General features: G+C 39.1%; 1 protein-coding gene across 1 annotated transcript in view; it reads right to left on the reverse strand.

The window, feature by feature from the left end:
- The window catches only part of CDC73 (cell division cycle 73), a 187,486-nt gene that overhangs the window by 82,420 nt on the left and 86,816 nt on the right, over positions 1-18,250 (reverse strand). Inside the window, exon 10 of the mRNA XM_061633986.1 lies at positions 17,640-17,704. Coding sequence (XP_061489970.1) covers positions 17,640-17,704 — 65 coding nt within the window. The remainder of the gene's footprint in view (positions 1-17,639; positions 17,705-18,250) is intronic.

Raw genomic sequence — 18,250 nt, forward strand, 5'->3', positions numbered from 1 at the left:
AAATGAAAGTATTTTACTTAACAAAGCATAACTGAAAACCAAATCAACATATTTGTTTTAACAATCACAATTGATTTAGCCTGACAGGTTTCCTTCAACAACAGAAACAGTAGGAATTCAGTCACAACATTGTTACCAACCCAAACCTTAGAGATTATCCTAGATGTGAAACAATGCAATGCCAAAATTTAAGAGGAAATGGAGAATGGACAAGAGGTATTTACAAGCAGAAGGAAAAGTAGTTGTTTTGTGATTAGCCTGACTGCAGGCACACGTAGCTATACCCTGAGCAACAGAAATACTAGAGAAGGAAACCAATATGAAAGCATAACAGCAGGTGAATGGGTAATTCCAAAGTAAATCTACATAGAAATCAGTCAACAAATACTAAACTAAAATAGAGGCAAGAACATACTAGGCGCAATGTATCTAATGTGGAAATACATTTTCATTTGCAGGGGGTACTGTTAATTGCTGCTTCAATTTATTGTGGTGCAGCTTAAAGAGGTGTAACCTGACTGAGGAATAGTACCATCCATTCACAGTTAAATGACGATAAAAGGATTTGGCTCAGCACTGATATAGATGAAACTACTATGTTGCCTTCATGCTATCACCATGGCAACAGTTATAAGAGCTCTCTCCTAAGTACTTAAAATCTGACAGCTTCACGATAACACTATCTGAATGATGGTAGGGCCATAGTTGACTTTAGAAGTTAACTGATCTGTAACTCAAAATTGCTGCATATTAACCATTCCCCTCAGGGTACCGTGGGAGTTAAGACGTATCAACTTAGCAACTATGCAACCTTTAAAATAGAAACCTGTTAAATTCAAAAAAGAAAAAAGCTCACAGCTCATAGTTTCAGTTGGGTCCTAATGTTTTTCCACTAAAAGCACTGGATTAGAAAATAAAAGGAAATTCAAGAGCAACACAATCCCAGATCTCTCAAATAGTTTCCTGATAATAATTAACACCTTGGCTAAAGTAGCGTATGGCAAAGTTGCTCATGCATATATTCTCAAAACACAAACAGTAAAGATTTATAGAAACTCCCTCACTAAATTGGCAAATGCAACATTTCTTAAAAAAGCTCAGAAATAAATACTCAAGTATGAATGAAATCAGCAGTTTTACTGATCATTCTGGAAAATATAGTTTGAAGGACGATTCCCTGCTGTCTCCCACATTTTCTAAGCCTGTATGTTTAAATGATAGTGCATTAATTAATGAAGAGCCATTTTAATAAATAAGACTGTTATATCTCATTTACCAAGACCAATAAATAAATAAGGTTTTCCCTTCTAACAAAGGAGTTTCGCTTCCTGCCCGTTATAATTTACTTTCATTATCTGGAGAAAAAATAACTATATTAAATTTGCTCAGTTAACCAGGTAGTGACCCTTAATCTGCAGGGTATTCCTCAGCATGAATCTAGCCCTTTAAAAATAAAATAAGAAAAAGATCCACTGGTCCTGCAGAGTTAGTGCTGATTGAACTCTCTATTACTGAGTCAGCAGTACTTTCACACCACAAACCTCTTATTTTGCAGGAGAGCTCTGCATTTGTATCCTTTTTTGTGCCAAGCAGGAACTGGTAAATTAACATAATGTTTTAGACTAGCTGTATTCTGCAAGTTATCAATGTTAGATGTATTCTTCAGGTTCTTAATGCTTTTTGATACCATTGATAATTTGCGTTTTAATGGTTACATTCCGGTTTTTATTTTGCTTTTGTATTTTAAGCTGTTTTGAGCAAATTCTTTGTGGGGGGAGATAGCGGGTATAATTTTTTAAAATAAATATTCTGGATAGGCTGCCTGGATTGGAAATTGGAGGCACTGTTTTTCTTGATTGATTCCAGAAGCTAGTGCTGGAGCAGGTTGGGGGATGGGTAGAGTTACACCACTGCTCCACTTGTTGGCATTTGTGTTCTTATGAGATTGAAATATGCTTCCTATATTTTCTAAACATTTACATGAAACTGCTGGGAGAGGCCATTCAGGTTTTGTGTGAAGTACCATCAATATGGGACACTCACCTTTACTTCCCTTGCTCATTTAATTGAGAGGAGGCAATGGGAATGCCTAATAGGTGCTTGAGCTGGATGGAGGGCAACAAACTAAGGCTCTATCCAGAGGTGGAATTGGTAGGTGAATCATCTGCTAGGGTGAATGCCCATTTTCACCATGGTTTGGATGGGGTTGCACTTCCTTCTGTAGGAAGAGGTTTGCAGTTTGGGAGTGCTCTTTGAACTGTCACTGGAGGGGCAGGTTTTCTCTGTGACATGAAGAGTCTTTCAGCAGCTTAGACTGGCTGCTAGCTACATATACAAATAGTTATCTGTGCTCTGATAACGTCAAGATTGGATTACTGTATTATGTTATATATGTGGGGCTTCCTCTGAAGATGGCTCAGAAACTAACGTTAGTTCAGGAAACAGCTGCTAGAATGCAAACTGGGACCAGGTGTTATGAGTATGTTAAGCTTGTGCTTTGACAACTATATTGCCTCCCTGACTATTTCTGGGCCCAATTCAAAGTTGTGGTCTTGACATTTAAAGCCCTTCACAGCTTATGGCAGGCTACCCAAAGATCACCTTTCTCCAAATGTATTTGTTCGTACTTTGAAAACCTCACCAGAAGCCCTTCTTTGGGTTTCCCCACCATCTGGGATGTTGTGGGGGGCCAAGTTCTGAGATGCTCTCTCCAGAGATTTATATATTTGATTTATATCCCACCCTTCCTCCCAGCTGGAGCCCATGGCTCCCATCAGGAGAGATGCTCCCCTGGCACCCATCCCGATGCCTTTCTGGGACCAGGCCTTTATTTTTCCAGACTTTTTAATGTTTATTGATCTGTTTTGTGTAGATGCTGCCTTTAGCTTATGTTAGTTTATGATTTGCTAAATCTTTTATTAGAAACTGCCCTGGCGGTGTAGTTGAAGGGCAGAGTGCTGGAAGGAGCCACACTGTGACACTAAAAGGAGCTCCCATCACCAGTAGCGTAATGGTAAATCCAGAAGTGCAGGGTCCCTTCATGTATGTAAGAACCACACCTCCTCTTCTTTTTTTGCTGCGGGGTTGAGAATGAGATCCTTGTTAATGCCTTGTCCCATAATAGACAACCCTATCCCAGAGGCCCTGCTGGGACCCTACTCCCAAATAAGTAAAGGGTCTAAGACCCCCGAAACCCTGAACGACTATAGCCCTGCCGAAAGGTAATGTTAGAAGTCCCTTAAATTACCCCACAAAGTATTGTTGCAGTAGCCTATACATGCTTAGTATGGAACATAATTATCTATGTACCTGTGAGGTTATCATACTTTGGACACATAATGAGAAGACACGATTCCCTGGAAAAGACAATAATGCTGGGAAAAACAGAAGGGAACAGAAAAAGAGGAAGTCCAAACAAGAGATTGATTGATTCCATAAAGGAAGCCACAGACCTGAACTTACAAGATCTGAACAGGGTGGTTTATATCAGATGCTACTGGACGCTACTGATTCATAGGGTCGCCATAAGTCATAATCGACTTGAAGGCACATGACAACAAACCTGTGTGGTTATAAACTTTATTGTATCAGAACTGACCACCACTACAGCAGACAGATGAGCCAGGGTGCAAGAATGTATATCCGCAACATTCTGAAATAAATAAGGCATGTAACAATGGTATTATGTTTTGGCACATGCTAAAAACCCACCTGTTTACCCATCTGTTGCTGCACATGGCCAACTAGCGTGGTTACTGTATTACTGTGAATGTTATATTATCATGAGCAATGTATTATTGTTTATACTATTTTTATTGCATGCTTTTATTATTACTGGACATATGTTTTTAAATAAATTATTAAGCTTTATAATATAATTATAATTACAAACCTTTTTGTTCTCCCAGGCTTATAATTAAGAACATGCTTCCCTCCCCCAACAATTGACCTTTCTTTTTATTGCATTTTTAATGCATTTTCATTATATGGTTGTTGTTGTTTTAAACATGTTGTAAACCGCTTTGATGTTATTAATGAAATAGCAATATACAAATATTTTTATAAATAACTAAATTGTCATTATCTTGGTAGGAATCTACCATAATTCATATTCATAACTCTAGAGTACAATCCAAAACCTCTGTTTTTGTTTTGGTTTAAAAGGCAAAATGGTAGCTGTAGTAGTGGCAATTATTAACTACCCTTTTCAGAATTTAGGCACTTCAGTAGGTGAACCACCCTTCATAGGCAATCTGCTTTCAAAAATGCAAAAGGGTAAAAATGCAAAAAGTCAGGGTTTAATTGTAAGGACTATTGCTGCAAACAAAACTATTGTGGTTTGAATTCCAGTCAGGAATCAAAATCAGGGTAAGGGAATGCTTGAATATAACTAGAAGTGTTTTAATTGGATTATAGGAAATGTCTTCTTTCAGTAGAAACATCACATGGGACCATCACATTTCCCATTCTTAATTGTTCCTTAAAACCTGTTCTGTCATTCACAGCCAAATGATTACAGTGGTTTATTTTCCAAATTCTGTATTGCACAGAAGAAAGTGGGGGGGATTCATAAAAACTCTGAAATGAAAATACTTTTACGAACCTTGGTTATTATAGATGCAATACATGAATTCACAGCTTCCCAACAAGCATGCAAAGCAAGCCTTTAGCATGCAAGTCGCACACTACACAGACAGACCCATAATGGACGAATTTGCACGTAAATTTCAACTTCTGGGAAAGAAGGGTGTTTGCTCACATTATTATATTTTTCCACTAAAATAGCTTTGTTTCTTTATTGCTTTCCTGTTACTTCCTAGAATTTTAATCAAAATCATGTACACACCCCATTTCCAAAATAAAATCTATATCAAAGCCATCAAATGTGGCATGGAACAAAGTCCAAAAGGACAGCATAAAAAATTGCTCTGATTCAGTAACTCAAGAGCACCAGTAGTCAATTGTTGTAGAACTACCTGTTAACAAGACAGTTAATTTGTTGAAAGGCTAGCAGTTCAAAATTTTGTAAGGCTGCACAGAGGATATAACAGATTGTGTGCAGCCCAGCTTTTCAGGCGCCCTATTCCTACTGCAATTCCTTATGGTCCCAAAGCATTGTTCCTGAAGGTCAGGGGCAGCATAATTCAACATTATTTATTTGAATTTATTTATTAAATTTATATCCCACCCTTCCTCCTGAAGCAGCCCAGAGTACATAAGAGAAAAACCAGCTGCCTCTCTCTACATATGCGAAGCACTCTGCAAACACCCATTTATTTATTTATTAAAATATTTAAAAGACTGCACTTTTCATAAAAATATATCAAGGTGTTGTTACATATTACAAAAACATAGCAGAATTAAAAACCAATAAAATATAGCTAAAAACAATGTATTAAAACAGTATTAATGTATGAATTAAGATTGTGTTAATTCACTATGGATAATCAAAATGTAATCTTTACATGATCTACATAGTGTAATATTTTGGGTTTATTTTGTTGGTCATGTTTATATTTTGTTTAATTGGGGAAAAACTGCATTGGTTGGAAAAGAAAATTCATATTACAAGGCCTGTTTAAAAAAGTTCACTTTTCAGGAGATGTCTGAGAGAAAGAAGGGATGGTTCCTTCCAAACCTGTGTTGGTAGGGAGTTCCTTGGGGAAGGGTCTGCCATATTAAAGGCTTGGTCTCTGGTGGAGGCCAACCAAACCTCAGGCATGAGGAACCACTAAGAGTGCCCCATCAGAAGATCTCAGTGATTCAGATGGAACATAGGGAGTCAGGCAGTCCTTAAGGTACTTTGGGCCCAAATTGTTTAGGGCTTTGCGAATTCACACAAGTACCTTAAACCTGGCCTGGTAGCAAATTAGCAATCAGTGCAGTTCTTCCAGCAGCAGCGTAACATATTGAGTAATCTGCTCCTGTGAGCAGTTTGGCTGCTGTATTCTGCTCTAGTTGCAGGTTCTGGACCAGATAAAAGAGAAGCTCCACATAAAAGTGTCTAACTAATCAGGTTTTGAGGTTACCAATGCATGGACCACTGTTGTCAGGCTATCATGGTCCAGGAACAGTTGCAGTTGCTGTACCAGCTGAAGCTGGCAGAAAGCACTCTGGCCACAGAGCTCACTTGAACCTCACATGACAAAGATAATAATAATAATAATTTAATTTATGTGTCGCCTATCTGGCCTGTGGCCACTCTAGGCGACGTACATCTCGGTTACAATAAAATACATCATAATAATACAATACAAACGATAAAAACTATAACAATGACAGTTCAGAGTAATGGGCAATTTGTCATAGAGATTAACCCTCCCCGGAAGTCCCAAAGGCCTGTCTGAAAAGCCAGGTCTTCAAGGCCTGGCGGAATACATTCAGGGATGGGGCATGCCGAAGATCATACGGGAGGGAGTTCCAGAGAGTGGGGGCCGCCACTGAGAATGCCCTCTCTCTAGTCCCCACCAACCTAGCTGTTTCAGTTGGCGGGACTGAGAGAAGGCCCTGTGTGGCTGATCTTGATGGATGAAGGAGCACCCCCAAACTACATACCTGGTCCTTCAGAGAGAGTGCAACCCCATTTAGGACAGGCAACTGACCTATCTCCCAGACATGGGAACCACCCACCACAAGGCCTCTGTTATTCCAGGATTCAAGCTCAGTTTATTGACCCTCATCCAGTCCACCACTGCATCCAGGCACTGGTCCAAGACTTGCATAGCCTCTCCTAATTTAGGAGTAATAGAGAAATAGACGTCAGTATCACCACCGTATTGATGGCACCTTGCTCCAAAGCTCCTGATGAGTCCTCCCAAGGGCTTTACATAGATGTCATAAAGTACTGGGGAGAAGATACTACCCAGTGGCACTCCACAATGTAAATACCAGGGGGGTGAGGAGTACTCTCCTAATACTACTCTCTGGAAACGACCTTGTAGGTATGAATGTAGCCACCTCAGCATGGTGCCACCAATACCCATTCCATAGAGCCAGTTCAGAAGGATACCATGGTCAATGGTATCAAAAGCCACTGAGAGATCAAGCAGAAGGAGCAGAGTTGTACTCCCCTGTCCTCCTTTCTATGAAGGTCATCCATAAGGGCAACTGAGGCTGATTTGGTCCCAAACCCAGGCCTGAATCCAGATCGAAATGGATTCAGAAAATCAGTCTCATCCAGGAATATACCCTTCTGGGTCCTGGCTATAGTTGCAGATGGCAGAGGCAATTCACTGTAACTCTCACCCATTCTGTGGTATTAACACTAGATATTTGAGTATATTGGATTTCCAAGTCAATTACAGAAGTTCCACCAATCTTAGAAACTTCTGGCCTTACTGAAATCTGTATAGTTTTCATCAATTCTGTTGGGCACCTTCCTCCCTGAAATTCTATTCCCCCACCCATCTTAATATAACGCTATTATTCATACATTTGCCTTACATCTATTTCTCACTGAATCATCTTCCTTGCAATGCACCCTAATTGTCTCCTAAAGACACATACAAAACAACTTTTCAGTACTTAGGTGGACGAAAAATCACAAACCTCAAATCCCAGTGGGATTATGAATTCACTGTGATTTCTATTGGCAACATACAAGTTTACCAGGAAATTTGTACAATGTCACTACTGAACCATAACCTGTGATGGAAAATCATCGTTTTGTACTGAGAAAATGCAACCAGCAAAGGAATTCTGGTGAGGGTTTTGATGTAGCTGAGGGCTGTGATGTCATTGTGTTATGCAAGAATGGTAGGCCTAATAATTTGGCATATTCAAACAATGCATAAAATGATGTTAGTCACATCATACACATCATGTCAAGAGAGTCAAATTAGTGGCAGACCTCTAGCTCATCTGATGTGATCATCTATTCAAACTGGCAACCTCTTCTCGTTCTTTATTCTATTAACTCAGAAATGCCCTTTAAATGTTCTAAATTGTGAAAGATCTGAAAGAAAGGGCAAACCATCTGCAGTAATGAGTATGCACATCTAAACTCACATCTCAGTTTAAATACTTTTATAGCAATTTTCTTCTTTGGTCTACCAAGCTGGGTACTTTTAAAAAGAAAAAAATGCTGCGCTTCAGAAAAGATAACTAAACAAGACTGCCTTGAGCTTTGTATGAGGTATATACATTTTAAATAGGTGACAACTGAACAAGATGACATTGGAAAACGGAAAAAAGTAATTAAACTCTCTCCAAAAAAGAACCTGAAAAATTGAGTTATAGATACAAAAATAAACACAACAAACCCTAATTAAACTCTATTAAAAGAATAATAAGAAATTAAGATTCTTTTTCTTCAAAAAATAATAACCTGAAAATTAAATTATGTTCAGACAGAATAGTAAACAGAAAAACTGGAGAGAACAGACTAGCGCAAAGTGACCACACTAAGGAAAACAAAAGCTTTAAGAACAAGCTAAGCTATTTCACCTCTTCAGACCTAAAAATACAGCAAGAGAGAAAGTCAACTCAAAGAGTATTGAGAAAATGAAAGTGATACATCAACATACTATACGCATGCCGCTTTCCAACACACACACACGATTTCCTTTTTATTCAATAACTTACTTTGCAGTTCCGGAATTCAATAACAACTTTAAGATATGATCAACTTTATCTCCCATATTATCACCACAAAAAACTACACAAAATGCTATCTTGATACTATGTACCATACACAATTCTATTTGGGTTACAAGACATGCCGTGCCTCAAAAATGGCAACCACAGTTTAGTGGTTTTCAAATCCCCAAAAGAGGCCATACACCCCTATGATGCCGCCAGCCAACTTGCAGCTTTCTGCCTCTCTTGTCAACAGCTCAGTTCTCTCCCTCTCATGCATACATCATCCCTATGTCAGCTTTCCCAAACTCTGACGGGTATTTCATTCAGACATGGATTTTAAACTCTCTCCTAACCATTACTTAGCTGAACCATTATCTGGCCAGTATGGATTATTAATTAATCAACAATGTGGCACCAGTCATAACACATGGTTCGGTGTAGCCTTGTTTGTACTGTAATAAAGGTGTTGAAATGAAACCAAAAGTATTATAGTAGCCATTATATAAGTCTGTGGAATTTGGACAGTCTCACATATATATTTCTTTCAAACTTTGAAAAGCAGGGAAATTTGGCAGCTATAGTGAATGCACCAGGGGAGCAGAAGACCTGACCTCCTCTCCGAAATATTGTACTGTCCTACACATTTCTAAGAATGCAAACACAATTTGGGTTGGTCTTTCACAGTCCAATCCACTTCCTGTGCAGCTTGGGAGACATGTGCCTCTGATCATATAGTGAGTGGTGGCAATACCTACCATCTCGAAAGATGGAGAATTACATTTTTGTATGTTTGTTGGTGTTCTTACTTTGCGTCTTTCCTGTGTTACTATGGTTTCTACGGAGAATCTAACCTAGGAAATTATATTTTTGTCATTATTCATGCTAGAAATGTGTGTCCAATTTATTTTTATTAAAGTTGGACAATGTCATATGATGGTGAAGACAGCCTTTTGGGTATCAAACTGGAGGTTATGCTCTATTTCTATTTCGGGTGCATTAACAGTTGAATCTGAAACTGCAAAATCGGACTGGTTACAATATGTTGCTACTTAAGCAATGACTCTAGTTGTTGGAAAAAACAAACTTGGCGTACCCAAGATGCATGTTTTCAGCCTGCTTTGCTTAAACTATTCCACTTAAGAAAAGGTGGGCATTGAGCACACCTAGAAATCTGCTAGAATATATTTCACTTCCCACTGTTTTATCTTGTGCAAACTGAGACACTCCTCATGTCCACTGGAGACTATTCTGCAGAATAGTCAGTGCCATGATTCCACAATTGTTTTTGGAGTTTTTTAACTATAAATTTTGCAAAGTGTTCACATATTCACAGAAACAGAAAAAAAATGATTTACTATAGGAAACTTCACTAAAATTGCAAAGTAAATCAAGCATACAGTAGGGGCCTGCATTTCGGTGGCCCACTTTTCGGCGTTCCGCTAATACAGCAGTTTTCAATTAGAGTAAGGTCCCACTCATACGGCGCTTGTTCCGCTTCTACAGCATTTTTTGGGCACTGGGTGCCATTTTATGGACGGCGTTCCGCTTTTTGGTGGGTTTCGCTTTTAGGCGGGGGTCTGGAACATAACCCGCCATATGAGTGGGGCCCTACTGTATTTAAGTGACTATCTGAACTATGTCGTCTTAATATTGTTTCTTCCCCCTGCTAAAACAAGAGTAGCATAGCACATGTCTTGTTTCTGTTATTTGGGCTGATTGCAGGTGTTGCCACCACTCACCATATGCTCAGAGGCACATGTTACCAAATTCTTCCAAGCTACACAGGAAGTGAATTGGAATGTGAAATCCAATCACATTGGAATGTGAATGACAAACCCAAATGGTGTTGGTATTTTGACAAATTTGTAGGGCAGTACAGTATCTCAGAGAATAGGTGAGGTCTCCTGCTCCTCTGGTGCAATCACTATGGAATGAATGGAAACTGCCTTCAAGTCGATCCCGAGTTATAGCAACCCTATGAATAGGGTTTTCATGGTAAGTGGTATATTCAGAGAGGGTTTACCATTGCCTCCCTCTGAGGCTGAGAGACAGTGACTGGCCCAAGGTCACCCAGCGAGCTTCATGGCTGTGTGGGGATTCGAACCCTGGTCTCCCAGGTCGTAGTCCATCACCTTTACCGCTACACCACACTGGCTCCCAATCACTATAGTTGCCCAATTTCCCTGCTTTTTCAAGTTTCATAGAAATATCTGTTGGCTATAGGTACATTCTTAAACTGCAAGGGTTTTTTTCCCCTATTAATGAATTTCTTTGCTTTTTAATCTGGGAGGTAAGAAATGGGATCCTGTGCACGTTTGCTGAGAATGGATTGAACATTTGCATGCTTATTGAGTTTAATAGGATTTACTCCCCTACAATCATGCTTAGGATAAGTGAAACTGACCATGGAGGAGGAGGAGGAGGAGGAAGAGGAGAGGGAAGGCTGAAGTGGGCAAGGGAAGAAGAAGAAGGAAGAGGGAGGGGAGAAAGAAGGGAGAGGAGAGGGGGCAGGGGAAAGGCAGGGCTGATTATTTGCATGCTTATTGAGTTCAGTGGGATTTACTCCTGTGCAATCATGCTTAGGATAGGTAAAACTGACATGGAGGAGGGCGAGGGGAGGGAAGGAGGAAGTGAGGGGAAGGAGGAGAAAGGGGATGGGGAGGGGCAAAAAGGAGGTGATAGGTGGGAGGAGGGGAGGTCAGGTTTGATCCTTTGAATTCTTTTTTAGTTCAATAGGATTTATTCCTGTATAATCATGCTTAGGATAGGTGAAACTGACCTAGGGGAGGGGCAGAGAGGAGGGAGGAGGGGGAAGGGGAGGAAGGGTAGGGGTAGGGAGGAAGGTGGAGGGGAGGTGGAGGGGAGATTGGGTGGGCAGGCACTGGGTAGAGGGAAAGCCTCTTTCCTTTCCAAAAGGAAAACAATGTAAACAGTATCATTGTTTTTCAGGGTTTCCCCCACCATTTTATTCTACAACAGGCACATATAGTCTCCCACCCAAATTTAAACTGAAGCCGTCACTGGCCACAGACACACCAGACCTTTATTTCACTTTAGATAGTCATGGCTTCATCCAAAGAATCCTGAGAGGTATAGTTTGTGAAGGGTACTGAGAGTTGCTAGGGGAGGCCCTATTCCCCTCACAGAGCTACAATCCCCAGAAAAGGGGCTGATTGTAAAACCACTCTGGCCATTGGAGCTCTATTATGGGAATTGGACTCTCCTAACAACTCTCAGCACCCTTCACAAACGACACTTCCCAGGATTCCTTGGGGGAAGTCATGAGTGTATAAAGTGAAATAAATATCTGGCATGGATGTAGCCACCTGATTAGGCAAGCCAAACAGGTGTGAGTCTGGCTTTTAGAACACTGATGTTTCTTACTGGGCATGCCCGACAGTATAGTAGACTTCAATGTTAAATTTCTTAAATTAATTAAAAATCAGCCATGTATTTTTTAAACTTTGACACTGCAGATTAAGGTCAGAAATAGAACTTGAGGTAGTCTGTGAATATAGCTGAGTTTTAATCTTTTGTACTTGGGTCCCTTGTGGCCTACTCTGGCTTTTATACTGTGTTTATGTATATGGATATTGTTCATGTATTTTGCTTTGTAAATTAATTTGATGTTTATATTATACCTTGTGTATTCTATTGTAAACTGCTTTGAAATCTTTTAGATAATAAGCGGTTTATAAATGGAAATATAAATAAATAAATAAATAAATAAGAAGTGCAGAAAAAGGCAGCTAAAATGATCAAGGGGTTGAAGCAGCTTTTTCTTCCAGGAAAAATGCTGTAAAAATTTGAGCCTTAGAAAAACAAAACAAAACTCAGGAGGGATGTGAAAAAAACCTAGAATTATGGGCAGAGTAGAATGAATGAAATACCTAGATTTTAATATTAATAAACAGGAAAAAAATAAAAAGAAATCAAGTATGTGTTTACATAGTAAAAAGCAGAATGCCAGTCAAAGGTTAATAGCCTTGATAATAAACCTTGTGCATTCGGCATTAGCGCCATATAGTTTTTAGTTTGCCCAAAGGCTGCTGTTCCTTTTGCTGGGCATAAACTGCACCCATAAACTTCCTGATTAATTTTCTTTTAATGGTCTGGTTTACACAGAATTGTAGGTTCAAGTTGCAGGAAGCCAGATTTCGACTGAACATCAGGAAATATTTCCTAACTGTTAGAGCAGTATGACAATGGAACCAATTACCATGGGAGGTGGTGGGCTCTCCAACAGTGGAGGCATTGAAGAGGCAGCTGGACAGCCACCTGTCAAGTATGCTTTGATTTGGATTCCTGCACTGAGCAGGGGGTTGGACTCGATGGCCTTATAGGCCCCTTCCAACTCTGTGATTCATACAGCATAACATAGTAAGAACCTGTCCAACAAGGAGCTGGTTTGTTAAGCAATGTATTGTAAAGCTCACAGTTGCGCAACATGGGGCACCCTGCCAAAAACATACAAAGTAACAAGAACTGTATAATTCTTAAAAGTATATGCTTTCAGCTCACAAGGGAGAACTCTGGTGGTGAGAAACTGTAGGAAGGGGAGCAACCAAACCTGGGGTCTATCTATAATGCCATGTCAAATCATGGTTTGACATTATCTCTGAACCAGACCAGTTTTAAGAATAATCAGGAAAAGGCTTTAGTTGTTATATTTCTATTCTGCCCTTCCTGCCAAATGAACCCAGGGCAGCAAGCAACAAAGAAGCAAATCAATATGATTAAAACAAAAATAAAAACATTTTAAATATTGCTGTTATGTGCCTTCAAGTTGATTACGACTTATAGCAACCCTATGAATCAGCGACCTCCAATAGCATCTGTTATAAACCACCCTGTTCAAATCTTGCAAGTTCAGGTCTGTTTAAAATATTAAGTACATCTAAAAACATTTCAACATTTAAAAAAGGCTTGGTGTTACATCTAGAGCTGTTGTCTTTTTTGGAGCTACAGCACATCAAGCTGATTTTTCAGTGAGCTTTTGACACCAGATATGCATAATCTCATTGCTGAAGAGAATCTGTTTATTGACCACAGCAATCTGTCCATAGTCACTTTGATGAGCTTCTTTGTACAATGTTGTTTGCAATTTAGCACTATGAAACAGCATTGTGCTGTGTGGCCCAATGGCATTCAAACAAAGAACAGAAACCATACACTTAAATATTATTATGTATTTTGCAACTCCATCAAAGAGAGTCTTAATTATGCATTGCAGTGAACTCTTCTACAAATTTTGGGTTTATCTAAACATGGTAATACTTCACTTTTGTTTTTCAACAAGATTTCAGCTACAATCTGGTTGACCTTCACTACCTGAGTTCTGTTAGAGGGAGTGGTTCATCTACAATAGTTTTATGTAGCTTAACAAACAAGTGTGACATTGGCAGAAGAAAGAAAATGCTGTAAAATTACTACAATGCACACTCTGGAATTTACAAAATTCTGCCCATATGAAGGGGGTGGAAAGAAGGAGTGGATTAATGTAACATATGAAATGATGAATGGAAGCATTTGTTATGTATCAAATATGTCAGTTGTCCTTTATTTTAAAGGGAAATTGTCAGAAGGCTTTATTTAATGCCCTGACTTCCTCTAAATAATTTATGGTAGCATATGCACCACTGATGTTAACAGAACAACCAATTTTTTAAATTAAACATTTACATGCTATTTCCCCCCTTGAGTTTATCAAGATAACCTTAGAAAGTTTTCCCAGCTAGAATTCAGGGGTGTAGTCATCCAGGGTCTTGGGGAGTCTTAGACCCTTTACTTTTTTCGGAGCAGGATCCCAGCAAGGTCCCTATGTTTCCAGAATCCTACGAGCCAATCAGCATGAAAGGGGAGTGTATTGATCTCTGAGAAGAGTCTTCTAGTATGCTTCCTTGTCCTTTCTTGCTGATTGGAGCCGATCAGAGTGAAAGGAAGTGAGTCAGCCACTGAGAAGACTGTTTTCAGTAGCTAACACTCCCCCCTTTCATCCTGTTTGGCTCCTAGGGACGTCTGCTGTTGTGGGAGAAGGCTATAACTCAGTAGCCAAAAAGGGTGTGTATGGCTGTGACTATCATGAAGGGACCCTGTACATCTAAATTTGCTACTACACTACTGCTAGAATACTCTATCAACAGGCTGGCCAGATATGTTCAGCCTCAAACTCAAACTGAAGTCTATGGTCAATAAGCATAAATGGCTAATTAGTCCATATTTCCAATTACTGTTTTCTGTTGCATAACTATGCAGAAGGGGAATGTCTCAATTTCTCTCTTTGGCTCAAAAACCTAAGCGCTCAGGTTATACTGAGTGGCCTTACCTGGAAAATGGCCACACCTTACACAAATCACATCAGGATCGATCAACCCTTTATTTTGCATAAGACTATGAAACACATTCAAGATAGTAGTCTATCATATTTTCCTTTCCTCTGTTTACTAATGTACTCTACTCAGAGGAGATCTAAATTGATACTCTTAATTACCTTAGCTGATATTTGGATCTTTGGCAACCAGTATCAATCAATTTTCACTTAAGAAGAACCCTGCTGGATCAGGCCGGGCCCATGGAGTCAAGCATTCAGAGAGTGGCCAACCAGATGTCCAAGGCAAGCCTCCAAGCAGAAAGTGAACACAACAGCACCCTCCCCACCTGTGATTCTCAGCAACTAGCATTCAGAGGCTTACTACCTCCAACAAAAGAGGCAGACATTAATAGCCTTACCCTTCATAAGTTTGTCTAATCCTCTTTTAAAGCCATCCAAGTTGGTGGTCATTACTATGTGTAGTGGGACTAAATTCTATCGTTTGAAATAGTACTTTCTTTTGTCTGTCCTGAATCTTCCAACATTCAGTTTCATTGAATGTCCACAAGTTTTAATACTATGTGAGCAGGACAAAAAACTTTTCTTTATAGAAATCAACATCAAAAATAAATCCTTTGTTCACCAATGCATCATGAAGTAAAATAATTTTCAAAATGTCTTTCATGTTCTGAGCAACACCATAGTTTAGTGAACTTAAAAAAGCACTCCTAAGCAAAAAGAACAGCTATTCTATATTTAAATCAATGAAAGCAAAAACTATAGACAGAAGATTGTACAAGATTAACTATCATTTAAAAATGTACCGTGTCTTGCATTCCTCAGGAAATAAAGAAAAAGAGGTGGCTTTACCAAATGTGGAGAGAACAATGAAAGTTATTCAGCAACAAAAAAAAATCATTTAAAATGCCCATTCATTCTACAGTTTAAGCATGCCAATTAAATAAGAACTATTCCAGCACCAAACAAGCAAAACTTCATTGACACGACTTCAAAAAGCCCTTCACCATATGTTCTGCAAAGTTGTAAAGAGTTCTACATGAGCTCCCCACTGACAATAAGTCAGCAGATACAACGCAGATACTTACTTTTATAAAAGAGCTAAAAATACTTCACTATAATGATTTGAAACATGAGTTATCACCAATGTTGTATTCATCTTTCAATTACCCAAACCAACAGCATTCCAAATTTCATACAAATTGGTCATATAAAATCGTAACAGGAGTGGAGCAACTGCACAAACTAAGGATTTGGTTCAAGGGAAATAAGACTTTTGCTGCTTTAAAGACAGGGATCCCAGACTATTCCGCATTCAGCGTTACCAGTTATAAGTTGGCAAGCATTCCTTAAGCAGTTCAGTTCTGTGCCAAACTGCTCTTCATAGATAAACACCACCACAACCTTCCCACCCAGCTGAAATAATCTGCTTCATTTAGGTTTATGGTAGAAGATTACCAGATATCTGAAGTGGTCCCAGTCTGTGGCCTGCCTTGATGCCTTTTCTGCAGAAACATCATGTGTTCACATTAAGACACCCCTCCCCTTTGAGCAAGCCTATGAGTTACACAACCAATAACAGCATCCTCAAGTGAGCTAAAGGCACTAAAGATTTGGGGAAGAATGACACTTAGTGAACACAAGAGAAGTTTTTATTACCACAAATAGCCTGGGCTTTAAACAATTCATGATCTAATGATCATGTGAATTTGTCCAGCTAATCTGAACCCCTAGAATGTTGACACCAGTGCACTTGGTGGGCCCTTCTCCAAATAATACACACCCCATGAAAAATAAGGAACTTCATGGGCAAACTCTTATGGGGGACTCTCCAGGAAAAACATGGAAGGTGGTGTGGGTTATCTGAGAAAATCACCTTCTCTTCTCTTACGTCAGTGGCCACCTTTTGGATCAAAAGCTGTTCAACAAGGGGAAGGGTAGCACTGGACTTTATAGTAAGCCTTTTGCTTATTAATTACACCTTTGAATGCTTTAGTATTCCTCACAATACAAAGATTTAGCCCCTAACCAAACACCGGCTTCAAGTTAGACTACAAATTGAACTAGAGACCAACACATTTAAAGACTGAAAAGTGATAGTAAAAACTTTAAGGAACAATTTTATTAGATAGAGGAAAAGTTTAAACAAGTTAGCTCTAATTGGCTTTGAGATGTTGACATTCCAGGCATTATTTTATGTTCAAATTAGGACAGCAAACTAGAAGTAGGTGCACAGATTTTTGAGACAGTTTAGTGCCATCTATTCATCAGATTTATATAGGCATACAGATGGCAAAAGTCTTTAATGAGGCTTCTATACTAGTTCTGTAGCATCTGTCCTACTTGCAGGCAGATCAAAACAGCATTTGTTTGTGAACGCTCAACCCACTTGCATAAAAGCAGACAATTTAAGACAAGCACAGGCTGAAACTCCATTTTAAAGATGCTCTACTTTCAGCTGTTTGGGAAACAAACAGCATGAAATTGTACTATCAAGTTGTTTGGAAGGGATGGTCTTCCTCCACTTTTATACAGAACTGCAATAATTAAACTTGGACCTTTGTAACAAGTGTTTTACACACACACATGTGACATTGTCTAGGAATCAATTTTGTTTGCTGCCATGCAATACTACAGACTCCTCTCAGGGTAGGAAGCAAAAAGAAAAGTCTATATGACCACTTCAAAGATTTACACACAGCACTGCAAAAAATATTTTTTTCCAACTTACAGTTACAGACTTCAAAGTCATTCCGTGGTAGGTGCCCATGGTGTCAATCTTGAAACCTTCCGTCTCTGTGGAATAAAGCATTCTTGTAAGTAATCTCATATGCAAATCTTAAGACAGCCAGGGGGCAAAACAAAAAATGGTAAGTTCCATCAAATGTGAACCACTCTTAAGATAAGAATCTGATTATATAAATAAAATTCAGGACACAGTAAAAAGTTAGGTGAAGCAGAATAATCTTTCAGATGGTGCAGTATTTCAGTGATCTTTATATAAAAGAACTCTGAACTACTTGGAATAACCACGATAATATTGGGTGCTTCTACTATGTATTTCTATTATGCCCTCTCTTCAAGAACTTCCCTAAAAACCAAAGAAAAAGAAACATGTAAATTGCTGATTATATCAGGCACCTATATTTTGCTCAGTACTTCAGAGACCATGGAAACCCCCCAAAGCCTTAGATTTTAAAGGCTGCACCTAACTTTCCAACACTATATGTAGATTGCAATTGGGTAGAGACGGCACAACTCTTATAAGTTCAAGATAATATGTTTTCCTGCCCTTCCTCTAAAGCAGGGATAGGAAACCTGTGGTCCTCTAGAGGTTTCTGG

This window comes from Rhineura floridana, chromosome 6, assembly GCF_030035675.1.
Source record: "Rhineura floridana isolate rRhiFlo1 chromosome 6, rRhiFlo1.hap2, whole genome shotgun sequence".
NCBI lineage: Eukaryota > Metazoa > Chordata > Lepidosauria > Squamata > Rhineuridae > Rhineura > Rhineura floridana.